Source organism: Jatropha curcas, chromosome 4 (genome assembly GCF_041381405.1).
Source record: "Jatropha curcas cultivar XTBG-Jc1 chromosome 4, XTBG_Jcur_1.0, whole genome shotgun sequence".
In the NCBI taxonomy this organism is placed as follows: Eukaryota; Viridiplantae; Streptophyta; class Magnoliopsida; order Malpighiales; family Euphorbiaceae; genus Jatropha; species Jatropha curcas.
The window spans coordinates 5,835,198-5,855,929 of record NC_143154.1 but is presented as its reverse complement, the minus strand read 5'-3'; the positions used below and the strand labels follow the sequence as shown (position 1 = coordinate 5,855,929).

The window sequence follows — 20,732 nt, the reverse complement described above, 5'->3', positions numbered from 1 at the left end:
ATTAGAGTTTGTGTTTTTAGGATTCTAGATTGTCTACAGGGAGGTTTTTGATTTATTGACAATAAGTTCTCAACTCAAATCCAAGGTTTAACACCAGTTGCGTTTAGATTTCTTTGGTTGAGTTTTCAAAATGCAAGAATTTCCCCTTGTTTCCAAAAGAATCCCCCCTTTTAACACACTCCCAATGCTTATTTATAGGTAAATGAGGGTGGGTGGCCCCATTTTATGGCTGACGTGGTAAAAATGCCACTGTTGGGCCCCGCAACGGGACCGAGCCCGCTTTTACAAAATGAGATCGAGTGGCACGCAAAATGAGACGGTGCATTAGAAGTGTGCCGGGCAGTCCCGACATGCTTGTCGAGCCTCGCTTTATCTCGAAACGTTCGGTAACCTAAAAAAGTAAAAATAGTTAAACACATCTACAATCTCAGCCACGGACCATTGGGTCCAAAAGCCAGGGTAATTGGGTTGGGAAGGGTATGATGCTATTAACGCACGTCATAAAAAGAGTAGTGAATCATATGACCTGCAGTGGTCAAGTTCATTAGCTGGATATGATCAAACCGAGGGAAGAAAATGAGAAAGCAAGCTCACCGAATGTTTCGAAGAAGGAATTAGAAGATGATGCCCCGATGAGACAACTGAAAAGAACCCATGCAAATATGTGTATGTGGGACTTATTTGTATCTTCTAAACAACATCAAGAGGCCTTACTAAAAGCCATGGTAGAGATTTCAGTTTCATCATCCATCTCTCTAGCAGATTTTGTAGGGATGGTGCAATATGATCCCTCACTATCATCTTTTCGGATGATGAACAAGAGCAATGAATCATATGATCCACAATGGTCGAGTTTATCAACTGGATTTGATAAGCCTAGGGAAGAAAATGAGAAAGCAAGCTCATCAGATGTGTCGAAGAAGAAAGTAGAAGATGCTATTAACGCACGTCATAAAAAGATTGGTACTATAGATAAGTGTAAACAATTATTATTAATAAATTTATTTTAGAACAAATATAATTTTAAAATTTATGACAGTGGTTTTCGCAAGTATACAAAATCGCAACAAGTAATATAGAATGAGAAGAGTATCGTATCCACATGAATTTTATACCAAGTACCAAAATTGTGTTAACCTATTATTATTTAAACGGCAATAAGGGAAATTATATTTAAGAACTAACTTCAGTAAATAGAAGATAATAAGAAGAAATCAAGCAAGGCAATTTTTGATTAAAAGAATCAAGGATTAAAAGCTACTAGAGATTTTGACTTCACTTAATTCTATCCAATTTATTTTATTAGTTCGGTAATCAATTTTAATTGTTCAAGTAGGGGAAACAACCCTAAATTCACTAACAAGCTCTCCCGATGTATTGTTAGCTATTTTAACCCAGCCTAATTACCTATCTTCCAATAGCGCAATCAAACATGAATTAAATCATTAAGTTTCATGGTTTGCTAACAAGGTCATTAACTTATGAAAAACCCCCCATGAGTCAAACCATATAGCTTCCGCATCAAGTTATTACCGTCTTGTTATTTATTACCTTTTTCATATCAAAAACCCTTCTCCCGATAGTGATTAATGAAATAAACCAATCCAGGGGAGAAATTCTGCCAAAAGTTTAATAAGAAATTATACTTTGAACAAAGAAAAACAAATCTAATATTATAAATTGGAAAAGAAATTAAGCTACATCAAATTCCTTGTATGAGAGTTTAGTTCGACATAGTAATTAAATAAAACTTAATAATACTTGATAAAAATTTCATAATCAATGTGAATAATAAAAAGTAAAACAAGATTAAGAGTTTAGAGATAAAAACTAATCAATAATTAATTCTAGATGGCTTCCTTGAATCCTTGCATAAATCTTGAATGCTTGAAATCTTGGAAAGAGAAAGAAACAATAGAACAAAAGATATCAAAACTGGAGATCTTTCTACAATGATGGCTCCTCTCTTTATATAAACTTCTTGGGAGAAAATCCGACTTTGTTTAGGAAATAGAATCCTCATTAAGTAAAAAATCTTTTTGGAGATAGGAAATTGTTTAGGCTTTGGATTTCTTCTCAATTAGGACTTTTCCATCTGCCTGAATAGGATTAGATCTTGATTTGTACGTTAGGAAAGTATCTGAGGTGGGCCCATACAAGTTATAGAGACTGGCTGGCGTTCTCGACTTAAGAAAGCACTTAATTTGTGGCACGGTCTGGGCGTGCCAGAGCCTAAGTTCTAAGGATGGTTCAGCACAGGTCGTGCTCAGCGGCACGTCTAGAGAAGAATGTGTGGCACGGGCGTGCTGGGCTTTGAGTCTCCAAGATGAACTGCATCACGAGCGTGCTTAGGCAAGCACGCCTTTGTGTTGATGTCCTCTTTAGGCACGGGTGTGCCAGATAGCACGGTCTGGGCGTGCTAAAGTTTGAGTCTCCACTTTATTTTCCTTGAGTCCAGTAGGGGTGTGCTGCTTTGCACGAACAGGGCATGCTAAAGTTTGAGTTTTTGCTTTATTTTGCTCTTTTCTATGCCAAAACCCTACAAATTTCCTTAAGATCAAGTGGATTATGATTTAAGAAAGCTTTACACAAAAACATAAATAAAATTGGAAATAAAAACTAAATAAGTAATAAAAATGCTAAAAATCCTAATATGAACTATATTAAAAATACTATAAAAATAACACTATCAAAATTCTCCAAACTCAAACCATTGCTTATCCTCAAGCAACAAAACTAAAAACTAAAGAAAAAATAAAAGTTAAACAGACTAACAAAGCTAGCTTATTATGGTTGGAGATAATTATTCACAATTTCAAGAGTATAAAAAATCATCAACATGAGAATAATTCAAGTGTTCCCTATGCTAATTATATTCTAGCAAAAATTCAATTTTCAATAAAACACATTCATTTATTTAATCATAAGTTAATAAGATTTTCAACACCAATAATTTATTCAATCTATGACAAATAGAATATGAATTTCTACAAAAAGTATTTAACCTTTAAATAAGATGTTTAACAATATAAGTTCAACATTCCCATAGGCAAAATTAGTCATTCCTTCTCCACAATTGAAATGTATACAATTTAAAAAGATCAAAAGGTCTTTATTTAGGTTGTAGTGGGGTTTTAGGGATATAACCTTAGCTAACAAAGAAAAGGATAACATTGTAGACAAAAGTGCAAAGAATGCATAATATCAAGGTTTTCTTTATATTAAAATGAAATTTTGTAAAGGGGGATTCACTTGAAGTTCTTTACTAGCTCAATGATTTGAGATGCTTTTGGCAAAGTCTCTTTATAATACTTTTGATAATTTCTTCCTTGCTTTATTTCCCCAGACTTGAATTCTTGATTGATTTTTTTTTCTTTTATTGGGTATTTCTTTTTGCTTTTTTTTCTACTTGCTTCACTTGCTGGTATTAATGAAATTTTCTCCCTTTTTGTTACTATGTTTTAATAAAAATCAAATCATTCAATTATGCATTATTGCACTTAGGGTAGGAAATTAAGCTGGTTTAATAGCTAGGTTTAATAATGACGAATAATAACATTTGGATATAGGCTTCAAATTGGTTGCAAATGTCATATTTTAATTTAGGTGGCCTTAGGCTAAATAAGGGGTTCAACAAAGAATGCCTAAATCATCTCTTTCTAAATGTAAGCATTTAAACTTTTGTCTCAAAGAGAATTCTAATTTGTTCTAGGAATGCAAAGATTAAATAAATTTTGATTAAAACACATCAGTATATCATGGAATTCACAAACGATTTAGTGTTTACAATCTTAGAAACAAATAGTTAAACCAAGGAATTATGTAAAGTCAAAAGTTAAAATTTAAGCTAAAAATAATTAACTTCGAAGAACGACTAAATTCAGTGCAAGTTAATGAATTATGATAATTTTTAAACTTGCTCATAATTATTCCAACCATATTAGACTAATGAAACAGAAAAAATAAAAAATTTTAACTAAAATTTCCCTTCCCCCAACTTAATCTAGCACATTGTTCTCAATGAGCTTTAAAGCAATTCCCCAAACTTATCATATTATCAATAATGTAAAAGAATAAGAATGTGTAGGAACCATTACCATCATTGTATTGAAAAATACAATAAGATTGAAGGAAAAGATATTGAAGGAGCCGGATGTTGGAAATTAACAAAGCTATAAAACAGAAAACACTAAAACAAGAAGATATAATATCCAATATACTTATTACACATAAAGAGGAACAAAAATCAAAATAGAAAGCAACCAAAAAAAGAACCATAAATCAATATTCAGATGGTGGAGGTGGATGTGGCTGCAACAATTGAATCACGGTTTTGAGTTGACTAGCAATTCCCTGATATTGGCCTTGCATGGTGTCGATCTGAGAGTCGAGGCTCCCATGCATAATCTCTATTGACTGGAAACAGTCAGCAATCATGGACTCCATTCCATTAAGGTGAGTATCAAACATGTCCATTCGGGACATCATATGTACAAGAGCTTCATCGTTGGACAAGTTAGATGCTTCTTGAAAAGGACCAGCTCTAGAAGTACTTGCACCAGAAGAAGTACCAAAACTAGGGAAAGGAGTCAAATTACCCTCCTCCATATTAGTCTCATTAGCAGCCTCAGCCTCCTCATCATTAGAACTCTCATCTCGAGTACCCACAACACAGTACGAATATCCTACCTTTTCCATTAACTTCATATGCACCATGACATCTAAGTCTAGCCTAGTGCCCTTTCCTCCTCCCACACTATCATAAACTGGTCTAGCTAGGTTCCAAACTCTCAAATACGATGCAATTCGGGTCACAAAACACCCCATCATAATACCATGATCAATTGCCCATATAAAATATAATTCATTTCGACTGAACACCCGTCACTCTCGCTTCGCCCAAAAATAGTGTTGGCTAAGAATTTATGAATATACCTCAAGGTTGGATTTCTTAATTTGGACGCTTTTGAAAACCTAGGGTTATAGTTGTGTTCCCCAGTCAGGTCGGTCCATGTACTGCGATCTATAAAATCATTAGGTATTTGATTTACAGCATTTTCAGTGGGGAAACCAAATATGTGACTAACCTCATTAATTGAAAGTTCAAAATTTCTCCCAAAAAGTCTGAATTTAATTTTGCTAGGGAAATTAACAGGCAACAGACGAATAAGAGAAGAATATGAACTCAAAAAATTCTAAAGTTAGAGGTTCATAAACAAGGTCTTTCACTGCAATAAACTGTTCCCACCCAATGCGCTTAAGGGGTTCTAAAACAGCATCTCTAAGCCCCACTTGTGCTAAAGCAGATTCATCAATAAAACGATTTGGCAAAATAGGGCGAAGAGATAGTTTATTGTACCTTTCTTGTTGTTTCAGTGAGGCGATCTCAAACAGAGGAGGAGCGGGACCTGTAGGAGGAGTGGGTGGAGGAGAACCGATCGAAGGACGGGGATCGACCGATTTCTCGCGGCCACTAAAGATGCAGGTCCACTCCATTTATACCTTGGTGGCATGGTGAAAGAAGGAGAAAAGAGAGAAAATTTGGTTGCTAAACTTTTGCTTTGAGAGAAAAGGTGAGAAAAAAGATGGAGAAGAAGGAGAGGGCAGCTAGGGCGTGCTTAAGGAGAAAGGATGTGTCTAGGGCGTGCGCTTTAAATAATGAAAGGTGCATGGTAACCGAAAAGTCACTTTTTAAAGGCGTAGATTTAGAACTTCGTACGGGCGTGCCATACGACACAATTAGGGTGTGCTCGCTATTGGATCTTTGAGGCGGTGACAAGCACGGGCGTGCTGAATAGCATGGCTCGGGCGTGTGAGCCTCTGACCTGCAAGAGAAAAATGTGTCTTACCTGGCACAGGCGTGCTTAATAGCACAGTTGGGGCATGCTAGCCTCTGACTTGCAAGGGCAACTTTTTGCTTTTCTGGCACGAGCGTGCGGATTGGCATGGCAAGGGCCTATAAGCCTCTGACTTGTGAGAGCAAAATTTCACCTTACTTAGCACAGGCGTGGTTCAGAGCACGGTTGGTGTGTGCTAGAGTCTGACCCTCGAAGCAATATCCCTTTTTGAAGCACGGGCGTGCTGATGGGCACGGTTAGGGCATGCTAGAGCCTGTACCTCAACTTACACATGAAAGAACATGACTAAAAATAGAAGAAAAAAATGGTGAAAATTATAAAAATAACTAAAATAAGAAAGCTAAGGAAAAGAAAATGGGTCATCTCCCACAAGCACTTTTGTTTAACGTCGTTAAGCTCGACGCACTAAACCCGATTTAGGCTAAATAAGACTTATAATGGTTTTGATTGGATCAAAGTCTCCATTTTGATAAACTTTTAAATGTTGAGCATTGAACTTGAAACTCCGATCACCATCCACTATTTCAACTGCCCCATGTGGAAAAATTTCTTTGATCGTGAATGGGCTAGACCATCTAGAGCGCAATTTACCTAGAAAAAGACGGAGTCTTGAGTTATAGAGCAATACCTATTGACCTACCTTTAGATTCCTTAGGATAATGTTCTTATCATACCATTGTTTGGTGCGGACTTTATAGATTTTGGCATTCTCATAAGCATTGAGTCGCATTTCATCCATCATATTCAATTGAAGTAACCTCTTTTAACCAACTTCCTTAGCTTTAAAGTTAAGAAATTGGATTGCCCAATATGCCTTGTGCTCTAACTCAACAGGGAGGTGACAAGCCTTACCATAGACCATTCGATATTGAGACATACCAATTGGTGTTTTAAATGCAGTTCTATAAGCCCACAGAGTGACATCGAGCTTCTTGGACCAGTCCTTCCTTGATTGGCCAACAGTGATTTCCAGTATCTTCTTGATTTCCCTATTAGTGACTTCCACTTATCCACTTGTTTGAGGGTGATATGGGGTACCTACACGATGAGTAACACTATATTTTGAAAGAAGGGAATCTAAGTACTTGTTGCAAAAGTGCTTACCTCTGTCTGTGATTATTGCTCTTAGAGTACCATGACGTGTGAAAATACATTTCTGAAAATATATTTCTTGATGAAGTTCATCACGCTCTTGGCATCATTATTGGGAAGGGCAACAACTTCCGCCCATTTCGAGACATAATCCACCGCTACTAAAATGTATTGGTTAGAATAAGAGGATGGGAATGGCCCCATGAAATCTAAGTCCCAAACATCAAAGATCTCCATTTCAAGGATATTGTTTAATGGCATTTCATGGCACTTAGAAATATTACCTAACCTTTGACAATGATCATAAAGACGTACAAAGTTAAAAGCATCCTTAAATAAGTTAGGCCAATACAAACCGCTTTCTAGGATTCGTGCTGCCATCTTGCTTGCTCTAAAGTGTCCCCCACATTCCATTGAATGACAGAATTGAAGGACACTTTTCATTTCCTCTTCCGGTATACAATGTCGAAAAAGCTAGTCACTACAATACTTGAACAAAAAGGGCTCCTCCCAATAGTAATATTTAAGATCATGAAAAATTTTTTCTTTTGTTGCTAAGAAAGATTGGGAGGAGTAATCTTGCAAGTAAGGTAATTAAGTATATCAGCTACCATGGAGTTTGTGCTTTAGCTAGAAGAAGAAGATGTTCATGGGGAAATTCTTTATTGATTTTCACTTCTACTTGCTCTTCTTCCCCCAACTCAAGCCTGGATAAATGATCTGCTACAAGTTTTTCAGTTCCTTTTTTATCACGAATTTCTAAATTGAATTCCTGTAAGAGAAGAACCCAACGAATTAATCTAGGTTTTGCATCTTTCTTTTCCAATAAATACTTAATAGCAGAGTGATCAGTGTACACTATTGTTTTAGCTCCAATCAAATAAGCCCTAAATTTATCAAAAGCAAAAATAATAGCTAAAAGTTCTTTTTCAGTGGTGGCATAATTCAATTGTGCATCATTCAATGTGTGACTAGCATAATAAATGAAATGCAATTTCTTTTTCTTTCTTTGCCCAAGAAAAGCTCCAATAGCATGATCACTAGCATCACACATAAGTTCAAATGGAAGACTCCAATCTGGTGTAGCAATGATAAGTGTTGAAGTCAACTCTTTCTTCAACCTATTAAAAGAATTCAAACACTCTTTGTCAAAATCAAAAGGAACATCTTTAACCAATAAATTACAAAGAGGTTTTGTGATTTTGGAGAAATCCTTGATAAATCTCCTATAAAATCTTGCATCGCCAAGAAAGCTTCTTATTCCTTTTATTGAATTTGGGGGAGGTAGTTTTTCAGTTACCTCTATCTTGGCTTTATCTACTTCTATCCCTTTTTGTGAGATTTTATACCCTAAAACAATACATTCACTAACCATAAAATGACATTTTTCCCAATTCAAAACAACGTTAGTGTCCTCACATTGTTGCATTACTAGAGAGAGATTACAAAGACAAGAATCAAAAGAAGAACCAAACATAGAAAATTCATCCATAAATATTTCAATGAATTTCTCAACCATGTCAGAAAATATAGACATCATGCATCTTTGAAAAGTTGCAGGAGCATTGCACAACCCAAAAGGCGTTCTCCTTTAGGCGAAAGTACCATAAGGGCAAGTGAAAGTAGTTTTTTCTTGATACTCGGGAGCAATACGTATTTGGAAATACCCTGAATAACCATCTAAAAAGCAATAATAGGGATAACCTGCAAGTCTTTCAAGCATTTGATAAATAAAAGGTAAAAGGAAGTGATCTTTGCATGTTCCTTTGTTCAATTTGCTAGTTATTTTTGTTAGAAATAACTAGCATACCTCCTTTCTTCGGGACAACTTGAACAGGACTTACCCAATTGCTATCGAAAATTGGATAAATAATGCCAGCATCCAAAAGTTTTATGATTTCTGCTTTGATTACCTCTTTCATGTTTCGGTTCAATCTTCTTTGATGCTCAATTCAAAGTTTGTGGTCTTCTTCCATTAAGATCTTGTGCATGCACACACTTGGATTTATGCCCTGCAAATCAGAAATAGACCATCCTAGGGCTTTCTTATGTTTTTGTAGAACCTGCAACAACCTTTTCTCTTGATCAAGTGTTAAGTTAGACAAAATAATAATAGGGAAAGAATTATTCTCACCTAAGAATGCATGTTTTAAATGAGATGGAATTTGTTTCAGTTCTTGCTTTGGTGATTCACTTTCTTTCTCATTTATGATGCTTGGATTATTAATGTTATTTTTATATTTAATATGCAAAGTGTCGTCAACACATTCATCAACAACATCAATCCTAAAATAGTCATTATAATCCATGGGAAGTTTACAAGATTTAAGAACATCAAAAACAACTTCCTCTTGACCTACCCTCAAGGTTAATTTACCTTCATACACATCAATCAATGCTCTTGCAGTAGCAAGAAAGGGCCTTCCAAGGATTAAGGATCCTTCTCTATCTTCATCAATGTCAAGAATAACAAAATCAACAGGAAAGATGAATTTACCTACCTTGACGAGCACATCTTCTATAATTCCTCTTGGATTTTTAATTGATCGATCTGTCAACTGTTGAGACATCCTTGTTGGTTTTAGCTCTCCCATCCCTAGCATCTTAAAAACTTCATAAGAAATTAGACTAATGCTAGCACCTAAATCTGCTAATGCTTTTTTAAAATCAAGATTTCCAATATTACAAGGGATAAAAAAACTTCCTGGATCTTTTAATTTTGGAGGCAACTTCTTTTGAATAATTGCACTACATTCCTCTGTCAACATTACCATTCCTTGATCATCAATCTTCCTTTAATTGCTCAAGATCTCTTTTAGGAATTTTGCATAGCTGGGCATTTGAGGAAGGGCTTCAGCAAAAGATATGTTGATTTGAAGCTTTTTGAAGACATCAAGAAATTTGAGGAAGCTCTTGTCATCTTGTGTTTTCTTTAACCTTTGTGGGAAAGGGACAGGTGGAACATAAGATTTTACTTCCTCTTTCTCTTCTAAGTCAATAATGGGAATGTTTTTCTGCTCTTCCTTCTCTTTCTCTACCCTGGTTGGTTCCTCCAACTGTTTGCCACTCTTGAAGGTAATGGCTTCTACCTGTTCTTTAGGATTTTTTTAGTACTAGGTAACGTACCTTGGGGTCGGGAGGCCATCATGTTTGTAAACTGTCCTAGTTGAATCTCCAAGTTCCTTATCGCAGCTTATTGGATCTTATTGTTTTCTCTAGTTTCGTTCATGAAGTCCATGTGCGATTTAGAGAGGGCAGTAAGGAGATCATCATGAGATTTTTTCTCTTGATGTATAAAACTTGGTGGTGCGTTCAAGGCGTTGTTCGGATTCCCATACGAAAGATTAGGGCGATTCCTCAACCTGTTATCATAAGAGTTAGAGTACGGGTAATTCTTCCTTCCTTGATTCATCACATAGTTTACTTGTTCCAAAGTTTGCAGATTTAAAGAATCTAACATGCATTCTCCAATCCCATATTGTCCATTACACCTGTCACAAGCTTGCACAATAGAATTAACTGAGTTAGTAGTCAACAATTCCAACTTCCTTACCATATTGTCTACCTTGGCATTGTTGCGGTGATGGCATCAATTTCATAAACTCCTGCAGTCTTCTTCCTTTCAGAGTTGCTTTGATAATGGCTATTGCTTGCCATCTCCTCTATCAAGTCATATGCCTCATCAATTCCTTTTCGTTCAAAAGATCCACCTGCAGCTGCATCTAGAGTAATCTTAATGTTAGGAGATAATGCATTATAAAAAGTTTGTACCTGCAACCATTTGGGCAAGCTGTGATGAGGGCACTTTCTCAATAAATCTTTGAATCTTTCCCAAGCTTCATACAAACTCTCTTGATCATGGTGGACAAAAGTCATTATCTCATTGTGCAGTTTTGTGGGTTTTGAGGATAGAAAGAATTTTGCTAAAAATTTTTGGGCTAATTCCTCCCATGTTGTAAAACTTCCAGCAAGGCATGATTGTAACCAGGATCGTGCTTTGTCCCTAAGAGTGAAAGGAAAAAGTCTTAATTTTATGGCATCCTCAGAAACTCCATTTTGTTTGAAAGTGTCACAAATCTCTAAGAAATTTGTGATATGGCCATTAGGATCTTCACTAGGTAAACCTCCATATTGAATTGAGGTGGAAAGCATTTGGATAATTGCAGGTTTAATTTCAAAATTATTAGCTTCCACCCTAGGTCTAGTGATACTCTAGGTTAGGTTGTTCCACTGAGAGAAGGTGTTATGTAATCCCACAAGGTTCGGACATGAGGTTGAAGTCTGTCCTGAGGATTAGCTTCTTCAGTCATGTTTGCTTGCTGTTCTGGTTTGTCCTCACGTGCTCTTCTAGCAGCTTTGTTCCTACGACAAGTTTTTTCGATTTCTAGATCAAAGATCAAGGGTTCAGTCCTATCTGTTCTTCTTTGCATAAACGCCTGAGAAATCTTCTTAGAAAAACTAATTAAGAATAAACAATAGACAAAAACAAATGTCTAAATTAATAATAGGGTAATTGGTATTGATATTGGTAACACCAATCCCCAGCAACGGTGCCAAAAACTTGACAGTGATTTTTGAAAGTATACGAAATCGCAACAAGTAATATAGAATGAGAAGAGTATCATATCCACAGGAATTGTATACCAAGTACCAAAATTGTGTTAACCTATTATTATTTAAACGGCAATAAGGGGAATTATATTTAAGAACTAACTTTAGTAAATAGAAGATAATAAGAAGAAATCAAGCAAGGCAATTTTTGATTAAAAGAATCAAGGATTAAAAGCTACTAGGGATTTTGACTTCACTTAATTCTATCCAATTTATTTTATTAGTTCATTAATCAATTTTAATTGTTCAAGTAGGGGAAACAACCCTAAATTCACTAATAAGCTCTCCCGATGTATTGTTAGCTATTTTAACCCGGTCTAACTACCTATCTTCCAATAGCGCAATTAAACATGAATTAAATCATTAAGTTTCATGGTTTGTTTTGTGAATTCATAATAAATTCATTAACTTATGAAAACCCTCCATGAATCAAACCATATAGCTTCCGCATCAAGTTATTATTTTCATGTAATTTATTACCTTTTTCATATCAAAAACCCTTTTCCCAATAGTGATTAATGAAATAAATCAATCTAGGGGAAAAACTTTGTCTGGAAGCATTAATTTTAATAACAAATTATATTTTGAACAAAGAAAAACAAATCTAATATTATAAATTGGAAAAGAAATTAAGCTACATCAAATCCCTAGTATGAGAGTTTAGTTCGACATAGTAATTAAATAAAACTCAATAATACTTGATAAAAATTTCATAATCAATGTGAATAATAAAAAGTAAAACAAGATTAAGAGTTTAGAGATAAAAACTAGTCAATAATTAATTCTGGATGGCTTCCTTGAATCCTTGCTCAAATCTTGAATGCTTGAAATCTAGGAAAGAGAGAGAAACAATAGAACAAAAGATATCAAAACTGGAGATCTTCCTACAATGAATGGCTCCTCTCTTTATATAGACTTCCTGGGAGAAAATCCGACTTTGTTTAGAAAATAGAATCCTCATTAAGTAAGAAATCTTTTTGGAGATAGGAAGCTGTTTAGGCTTTGGATTTCTTCTCAATTAGGACTTTTTCATCTGCCTAAATAGGATTAGATCTTGATTTGTACGTCAGGAAAGTATCTGAGGTGGGTCCATGCAAGTTATAGAGACTGGCCGGCGTTCTCGACTTACAACAGCACTTAATTTGTGGCACGGTCTGGGCGTGCCAGAGCCTGAGTTCTAAGGATGGTTCAGCACGGCCGTGCTGAGCGGCATGTCTAGAGAAGAATCTGTGGCACAGGCGTGCCTCACAGCATGGCTAGGGCATGCTGGGCTTTGAGTCTCCAGGATGAACTGCATCACGGGTGTGCTTAGGCAAGCACGCCTTTGTGTTGATGTCCTCTTTAGGCACGAGCATACTAGATAGCACGGCCTGGGTGTACTAGAGTCTGAGTCATCACTTGATTTTCCTTGAGTCCAGCACCGGCGTGCTAATGTTCACTGGCAGGGCGTGCTAGAGTCTGAGTGTTTTGCTTTATTTTGCTCTTGTCTGTGCCAAAACAATACAAATTTCCTTAAGATTAAGTGGATTATAATTCAAGGAAGCTTTACACAAAAACATAAATAAAATTAGAAATAAAAACTAAATAATTAATAAAAATGCTAAAAATCCTAATATGAATTATATTGAAAATACTATAAAAATAACACTATCAATTTAATAGTGGATAAAATGCTATTATAGCAAATAAATATTTTTAATAAGAGAAATATATATATATTTTTTGGAAATATAAGTCATTAATAATAAAATCAAGTATTACAAATACTCAATTAGTTCAAAAGAATTATCTATATTCTTTTGAATAATAAAACTAAAACTAAAATAAATAATATTGGATTTTTCCGCTTAAAGATAATTTTGACCGATATAAATCTTCATAGAAGCAACTGGTCCTTTAATTGATTTGGACGACAAAATAACTTCTCTGGATCTTCTATGCTTAAATTGCTTTTTTCAAAAACTTATTGCGTATGATGTACACAGATGAGTTCAAGTCACTATGCGTTAATAGCATCAATGGAAGAAGATGACATACTACCAAACTCCATTGATCGAAGATACACATCGGTAAAACAAGATCTAAATTCTCCAACCAAATAAAATCAAATATCATATCTTTTAAGAACAAACTTTCACAAATAAGGAACTAAACCCTCATAGACGAAGGGACAAAATAACTCCAAATATGGAGACAAAGCAACAATAATAATAAAAACAAAGAAAAAAAAATATCTATAAAAGAAAATAGATATGAGTTTATTAAAAATGAATAAAAGATTAGGGGGCGAGAAAAAAAAGAAAAGTAGGGGGCCACCACTGATTAACAACTGTAACCTCAAACAAAAGCTTGGGTTAGATAAACTAGAGAAAAAAGAGAGAAATATAATTATGATATGCATAAATTTATCATTTTATTTTTTGTGAAAAAGTTTTCACTACCTCTCCTTGATCTTTATTTGAAATCGTTGAACACTTAGAACATTTTAACTTATAAAATTATTTTATTAAATATTTTAATTTTAAAATTAGACTGATCAAATATTTTATTGGATTATATAGATCCAAAAATTATACTATCTACATTATTAAATTAATATTTTATATATATAATTAAAAATACTAAAAATTATTAGTGCAAGTAGGAGGAGATGTGGCAAGTGATCCCTCAATCTAGCGACAATGGTGATACCCTAGTACCTTTGAGTCAGAGGTTACATTCTCATACAAATATCTAATTGTAATTATTATTCCTTCCCTTGTAGATCGTATCGTCTTTCATGAGTTTTATTATGAATTTTCATGAGTTTTATTATGAATTGTAATGTTTTTGATGTACTTTGAAATTATTAAATTAAATTAAATGACTAAATGGATGAAGAAGTATAAATTTTTTCAATAATTAATTTCAGAATTTATAAAATAGTTAATTTTATACCCCTAATGTAATAGTTGCTCTTGTGTTTCAAGAGATTCCTCTAAAATCTAAATCATTAAATGCATAGGAAAAATTCTAATAAACAAAAAAAAAATATTCACAACATAATTATTAATTTTCATATAATTTCAGAAAAACAAGACAAGCGTTAAAATTTGAAAGGAACTAATGCCAACCTGATTCATATTTATTAGGATTAGTGATTAGGAATGGCCACAATTAGGTTTAATTTTAGACTACTTGATTAAATATAAACCAAATTAAATTTTTTTAAAATGAATTTTAAATTGCACGAACTTATTTTCAAAAAATAAATTATGTAAATCAAAGGATTTGGTGTAGCTTGATTTAATTTAATAGTTTAAACCATTTAAAGCAACGTACCATTTGCAAACTAAAATGATAAATTATGCTAATAAAATATTAATCGAGATAGTAGGTAACTTTAATCACACAATCTAGGGGGAACATTAAGCGGTTTAAACAGTAAAATCAAATCAAACTGTACTAAACTGCCAGTTGTAAATTTTAATTTTAAATAGTTTGGTTTGATTTATAATTTAATAAACCACTTTCAAAACAATTTGATTTGATTTTTATTTAATTAAACCATTTAAAACCCAATCAAAATCCAATTAATAACAAATTCCAAACCTGTAACTTAGTTTTTAATGTCATTTCTTATGTTCTTTAAGTATTGAAAGAAATTTGTTTGCTAGTTACAGATTTTTTAATGTCATTTCTTAGTTTTTAATGTTACATTTAATTTTATTGTTTTTATAAATTTAAATTGCAGAAATTGATATTTATATGTTATGTTTTATGTTATCAACCAATTGAGCAATTGTTTGCTAGTTATAGATTTTTTCTTATGTTTAGTTATAATTAAAACAATTTATAATTATTTTAATGATATCAAACTGCAAACCAAATCATACCAAACCGTTTTGTTGTGGTTTGATTTGATTTAATTTTATTAATAAAATGGTTTTATTTGGATTAACAATTTTACCCTCAGTTTTTATTTGATTCGAAAATCTTTTCAAACCGCGCCAAATCAACTCGTGCTCACCCACTACCGCAACCATCGGAACAAAGCTTTGCAACCCGTTAAAAAAACAATGGTAATGTGATAGTATTGCGTTTTTGATTTGTCGTGTACAGTGAAAGGGACAGCCACTGGCTCATGATGGCTTCTTTCCTATTCTTTTAGAGGCAACCATCACACTTGCATAATAGGAAGATCGGCCTGCAAATATTTCCTGGTTGACGCCTTGACGAGTCTCTTCTATATCTAAATTATTGGACATTACTGTTTCTCCTGTTTCTTTTTCTTTTCTTTTCTTTCTTTTTTGGCAAAGACTTGGATGTCCTGAGAATCAAACTATTTCTTTTTCCAATTTTTGGAGGTCTGAAAGCAGAATTTTCTCTTCTTCTGGTTCTTTTCGGGAAAAATAATTCTGGGTTTTGTTTCTTTGTTTAGTGGAAGTTGGGTTTTGATGAAAAAGAAGATATATGTGCATATATTCAGTGTATTGTTTAGCAGCAGCATCATCATCATCTATAAAGATTCTTGGCTTGTTCCTTTCTCTTTGCTTTAGCAACTTGAATTTCGCTCTTAGTTGGGTTCGCTTTGGACGGTCTTCTGTTGGTTTTAGAGCTGAGCTTAAAGAATTTTCCAAGAATTTGTATTTATTCCAAGAACCAATGTGTTTAAGGGAAATTTTGTAAGTCAAGAATTCGGCTTTTGCTAGCTTGGAGGTTGAAGTGCTAACTTTTTGTCAAGGAAAGGAATAGTTCGTGTGTTTTTGTTGCTTCCATATTAGCTGAGGAGGTGCTTCTCATAGTAGTTGTGTTTTCAAATTACCAGGTAAGGCTCTTTTACTTTTTGTTTTTTATTGTTTCTCTGCTTCTTCGCTTATATGATTCGCAGTAGTTAATAAGATGGATTCAATGAAGTTTTTCATCTTCTTTCAAATGTATGCATAGGAAACCAATGGGTTGGCCTTAGAAAATTTTAGGAATGCTTAAGATCTCTGATGTATGAGTATGCTATTTGGTTAATTGATTATTTTTTATTCAAAAGCGTCTTAAATTATGGCCAATGATGAGTAAGTCTATCTGGATAAATTAAGCCATCTATTTGTGTATGCACTTGTTTACTTGATTTTGTCGTTGTTGTTGGGACGGGGAAGATAGGGTGGGGGACACTCTAATTTGACATATCTAGGCAAATATCACCTCATCTTTCAAACGTTCAATTCTCAAATTTTATTCTGATAGAAACACAATTATGAGTCTTTCAATGACGATTATCTACCCTTATGAATTTTCAACTTGATAAACATAGGCAGATCTTTTTAACAAATCTTTTTGTTGTCTGGGTCTGTAGTGATTTTCATTCATAAACTAGTATCATAAGTTGTGGAAATCTGAACTCAAAATTTATTGTTAACTGCTAGTGCTGTTGATATTTGCTGCTTATAGGTGAGTGTAGTTATGTGATATCTCTGTCTTATAATAAATATCTTTTGATTAGTTATATGTTATGCTTTTATTTAGCTATCCCTTACCTTTTACTTTAATTAATGTGCAGAACCTGCATTCTTCACTTTGAATGGGGGATGAAGGTGATGATGTAGTGGAACCACTGCCATACCAACTTTCGTTTAAGGTATAGTGTCACAAGTCAATATATTTTGGACTTCTGGAATATCTGACTTCAAATATGCTGTTTAATTGCATTCTGCATTGTTAAAATTTACGTGGAATATCTGCAGATCAAACTTTATTAGTTTTCTTTCGTGTTTCTGCCATCTAATTAATGTACTTCTTGAACGAATTAGAGTAGATAGACAATAAAATATGTTCTTTGTTACAGAGGTGATTTGTGAACCAAACATGTCCTTTGAAATGCTTCTTTTATGGTGTTGTAGAGATTTTGTTGTCTAATTTGAACTTATGAGTATGAAAAACCTTGTGCCTTGTTGCTTTTTAACTGTTTATGGCATTTTTTCCTTTTGCTGCCAAATGAGTGAGTTACAGTGCTGTGACAGAGGAATGGCCATACTTTGGAGACTGATGAATGAACTGCTTCCTGAAAATGGTTGATGATTTATCTAGTAAAGGAATTTTACATTGCACTTTTTTTTTGTTTTTCTGTATTTGTTTTAGCCTTCATTTGATTCAGTTCTATTGTTTTCAAGCTATCTTAATTTTATTCATCTTTGCAGGTGCATCATTTGATGTGCACAGAATTAATGAAATTAGTTGATAGAATTGGAAAACTGTTTCCAGAAATAGAAGCAGCTCGGCCACGATGCTCATTCGAAATTCAAGCACTGTGCGTGTTAAATAACACAATTGAGAAAGCCAAGCAGATTCTTCGGTACTGCCGTGAGTCTAGTAAACTATATATGGTAAGTATGCTGAAATACTTTCAGATAAAGAAAGTATGCTTAAATACTTTCAGATAAAGAAAGTGGATAAAATAAGAAATTCATCATTCACGGATGCATGTGTATGCATATAGATTCACAAATTTGTCTGTGTCAGTTATAGATGTTAGATGTAATTTTTATCTTGGTGTTTGTTTTATCCTTAAATTTCATAAACAGTATGTTTTCAGATGGATTTTCCTTTGTCATATTTTGTCATTGGGAAATTCATGCTCTGAAACATTCAACATTTGTGTAGAAATTGGAATATTAATTTTATTTTTCCGTTCCTTTTACTCTTCGGTATCAGCAGTACATTCACTTAATCCATTAATTTGTGGTTGATAGTGCTTCTTGCATCACTTTTAGGTAATAACAGGAGAAGCGATGGTTTCAAGATGTCAAAGAATGAGGAACAATTTTGAACAAAGTTTAGGCCAAATCCAAACTATGGTTCCAACTCCGTTGGCTTCTGAGGTTTGTAAACATACATGCCTTTTGAGTTTTCTTTTTGTTCTCTCTCTCTCTCTCTCTCTCTCTCTCTCTCTCTCTCTCTCTCTCTCTCTCTCTTTTTGTGCCTCTATGTGGATAACAGACATTCTTCAGTGAGAAATTACAGAACCTGTTTGTCTGTAAAAATTCCTTGGTTTTCTTGCCTCGACATGTTTATTTCCCGATGCTAGAATATTTACATCAAACTTATTCAAATGTTGTTTATACCTCGTATCAATAGCAATAAAGCTCTCTTTATGCCCATCATATCTCTCTTGGTTTTTGTGATTTGTTTCCCTGAAATGGGGATGCAATTACTGCTGGAATAGTTTTCCGCGACAATCTGATTGGTGATTGCTCAAATTCAGGGTCCAAAGTACACAAAATGGAATCTAATTCCTTCTTTCCAGGTCATCAATATATAATCTACATGTTACTAACAAATGAACCCCCTGAATCCTGTTCATTCCACGTTGCAATTTGCAGCATTCTTTTTGTTGTTTTTGCTAGTTTATCTGTTATTTAATATTTGAGTATCTAGTTTACAGAAAACAACACCAGCGTCTGTCTTTTTCGATCAGCATCAGCTTAAGTCTATTTTGTAATTTCTCTATCATACTCGTATTCTTGAGCATCAGTTCTTCGGTAAAAAGGATAATTTAACTTTCTTTTGCAGATCTCTCGCATTATTGATGATCTAAATGCAGCAATATTTATGCTGGACTCTTCCGATAAAGAGGCTGGTAAGGTTATGCGCGAACTGCTTCAGCTGGGCACTTCTCAATCTGATTCAGTGGAATATTCTGAAATAAAAACACTTCAAATTGCTGCTTCAAGACTTCATATAACATCTGCAAGGGCCATACTAATAGAGAAAAGATCAATCAGGAAACTGTTAGATAAAGTTGGTGACAATGATCATCCTTCCAAAAAGAAGCTCTTGAAATACCTTCTGTATCTGCTGAAGAAATATGGAAACTTGATTATGGAGGAGCAAAAAGAGAATCCTACACCTCAGCCTGAAGGATCAGTTGGACCCATGAATTCTCCAAATGTTAATGTTCGTAGCCTATCCGGTGAAGCAGGTTTTGATATAGGACATCAGCAGTTTGAGGCTCAAACTGATTTTCAAGAGTTTCTAGACTGGTCGGAAGTATTTGACTGGTCGGATGTGCGTTCTATGTCCTACGCTAGCTCACGAAGTTCTATGAGTGAAATACACTGTCACGACCCATATTTGGGGCCTTGACCAGTGTAAGGCTAGACCTTGTCTAACCGCACAAGCCTACTGTGTGTAACTACTTGAATGAAAATACATAAGGAAATGCTTGAAAATTTTACATAAGAATGTAGAAATATTTCAACGGTTAATACTCAATGGGTTAGACTTCAACATAACCTGCAAGTAATTAATAGGGAAGCACTGTAGAGTACCATACATCATAACATTTCTTTACATTTTCGCAACAGAATTCCGAACTAAATCGGCATTGCCGTTTTGCTGGGGTTTTGGAGATTGGGCTGAAGCCCAATAGATTGAGGGGAGCTCTTGTTCTGATCATTGGGCTGATTTTAAATGACTACATTGGGCCTTTTTCTTTTAAGTCTTAGGCACTGTTTGTTTTCAAAAAATAAAATATATTTTAAGAGAAATATTTGTCTTAAAAAATATTTTTTAAATGATCTAATTTCCTTTGTTTGATTGTATTATTGAAAATTAGTTAAAAATATTAAAATTTTTAACTCATAAAATTATAAAAATATTATTAATAATAGAAATTTCATATTCTAAAAATTTTATTTTTAAATATGAGAACGCAAAAAAAAAAAAAAAGAAATTATGAAAGTCGCCGATGATCGACGATGGCTAGTGGTGAATAGTGATCGGTGATAGTACCTACTGATGATTAATAAATTAAAATATATAGATTTATAAGGTTATAATAAGTTTGTTAACGTCTGAAAAATATTTTATTTTTTTAAAGATGGGAAGTCATTTTCCTTAAAAATGACTTTATATTTCTTTGACTAGGAAAATTATTTTCATTGACTTATTTTTCTGAACGTTCTCAAAGGACAGAAAATTGTGAAAAATATTTTCATATAAGTTATTTTACGAAAATAAACGGAATTTTAGTATTAAATGCACGTATATGTTGGCCCTTCCTAATAGCTTGCGTAGAAACCATATGCTATTATCATCCCCCAAATCATTATTAACATTTTGATTATTTAAATCATTATTAAAACTTGATCATTTAAAATTGGAGAAGGAGATCCTGCAACACTCATAATTGCTTGATTT

General features: G+C 33.9%; 1 protein-coding gene and 1 non-coding gene across 2 annotated transcripts; both read left to right on the top strand.

Annotated features, from left to right (window-relative positions):
* The first annotated feature begins 10,737 nt into the window (after positions 1–10,737).
* Positions 10,738–10,844, top strand: LOC149496769 (small nucleolar RNA R71). Its single transcript, XR_016320745.1, has one exon. It is a non-coding gene; the product is annotated as a small nucleolar RNA R71 (small nucleolar RNA).
* A 4,861-nt stretch (positions 10,845–15,705) lies between these two features.
* On the top strand, positions 15,706–19,825 carry LOC149496768 (U-box domain-containing protein 5-like). Its single transcript, XM_089720166.1, has 5 exons — positions 15,706–16,368; positions 17,095–17,172; positions 17,732–17,917; positions 18,305–18,412; positions 19,104–19,825. Exons 2-5 carry the CDS (start codon positions 17,116–17,118, stop codon positions 19,674–19,676), a joined length of 924 nt encoding a protein of 307 aa, XP_089576292.1. The 5' UTR covers positions 15,706–16,368; positions 17,095–17,115; the 3' UTR covers positions 19,677–19,825.
* The last annotated feature ends 907 nt before the right edge of the window (positions 19,826–20,732 follow it).

Bases quoted from the DNA above. Each gene is read 5' to 3' on its own strand.
- LOC149496768 (XM_089720166.1), top strand. From the start codon at position 17,116: ATGGGGGATGAAGGTGATGATGTAGTGGAACCACTGCCATACCAACTT. The intron at 17,173-17,731 runs GTATAGTGTCAC...TCATCTTTGCAG, and splicing joins CATACCAACTTTCGTTTAAG to GTGCATCATTTGATGTGCAC. The intron at 17,918-18,304 runs GTAAGTATGCTG...CATCACTTTTAG, and splicing joins AGTCTAGTAAACTATATATG to GTAATAACAGGAGAAGCGAT.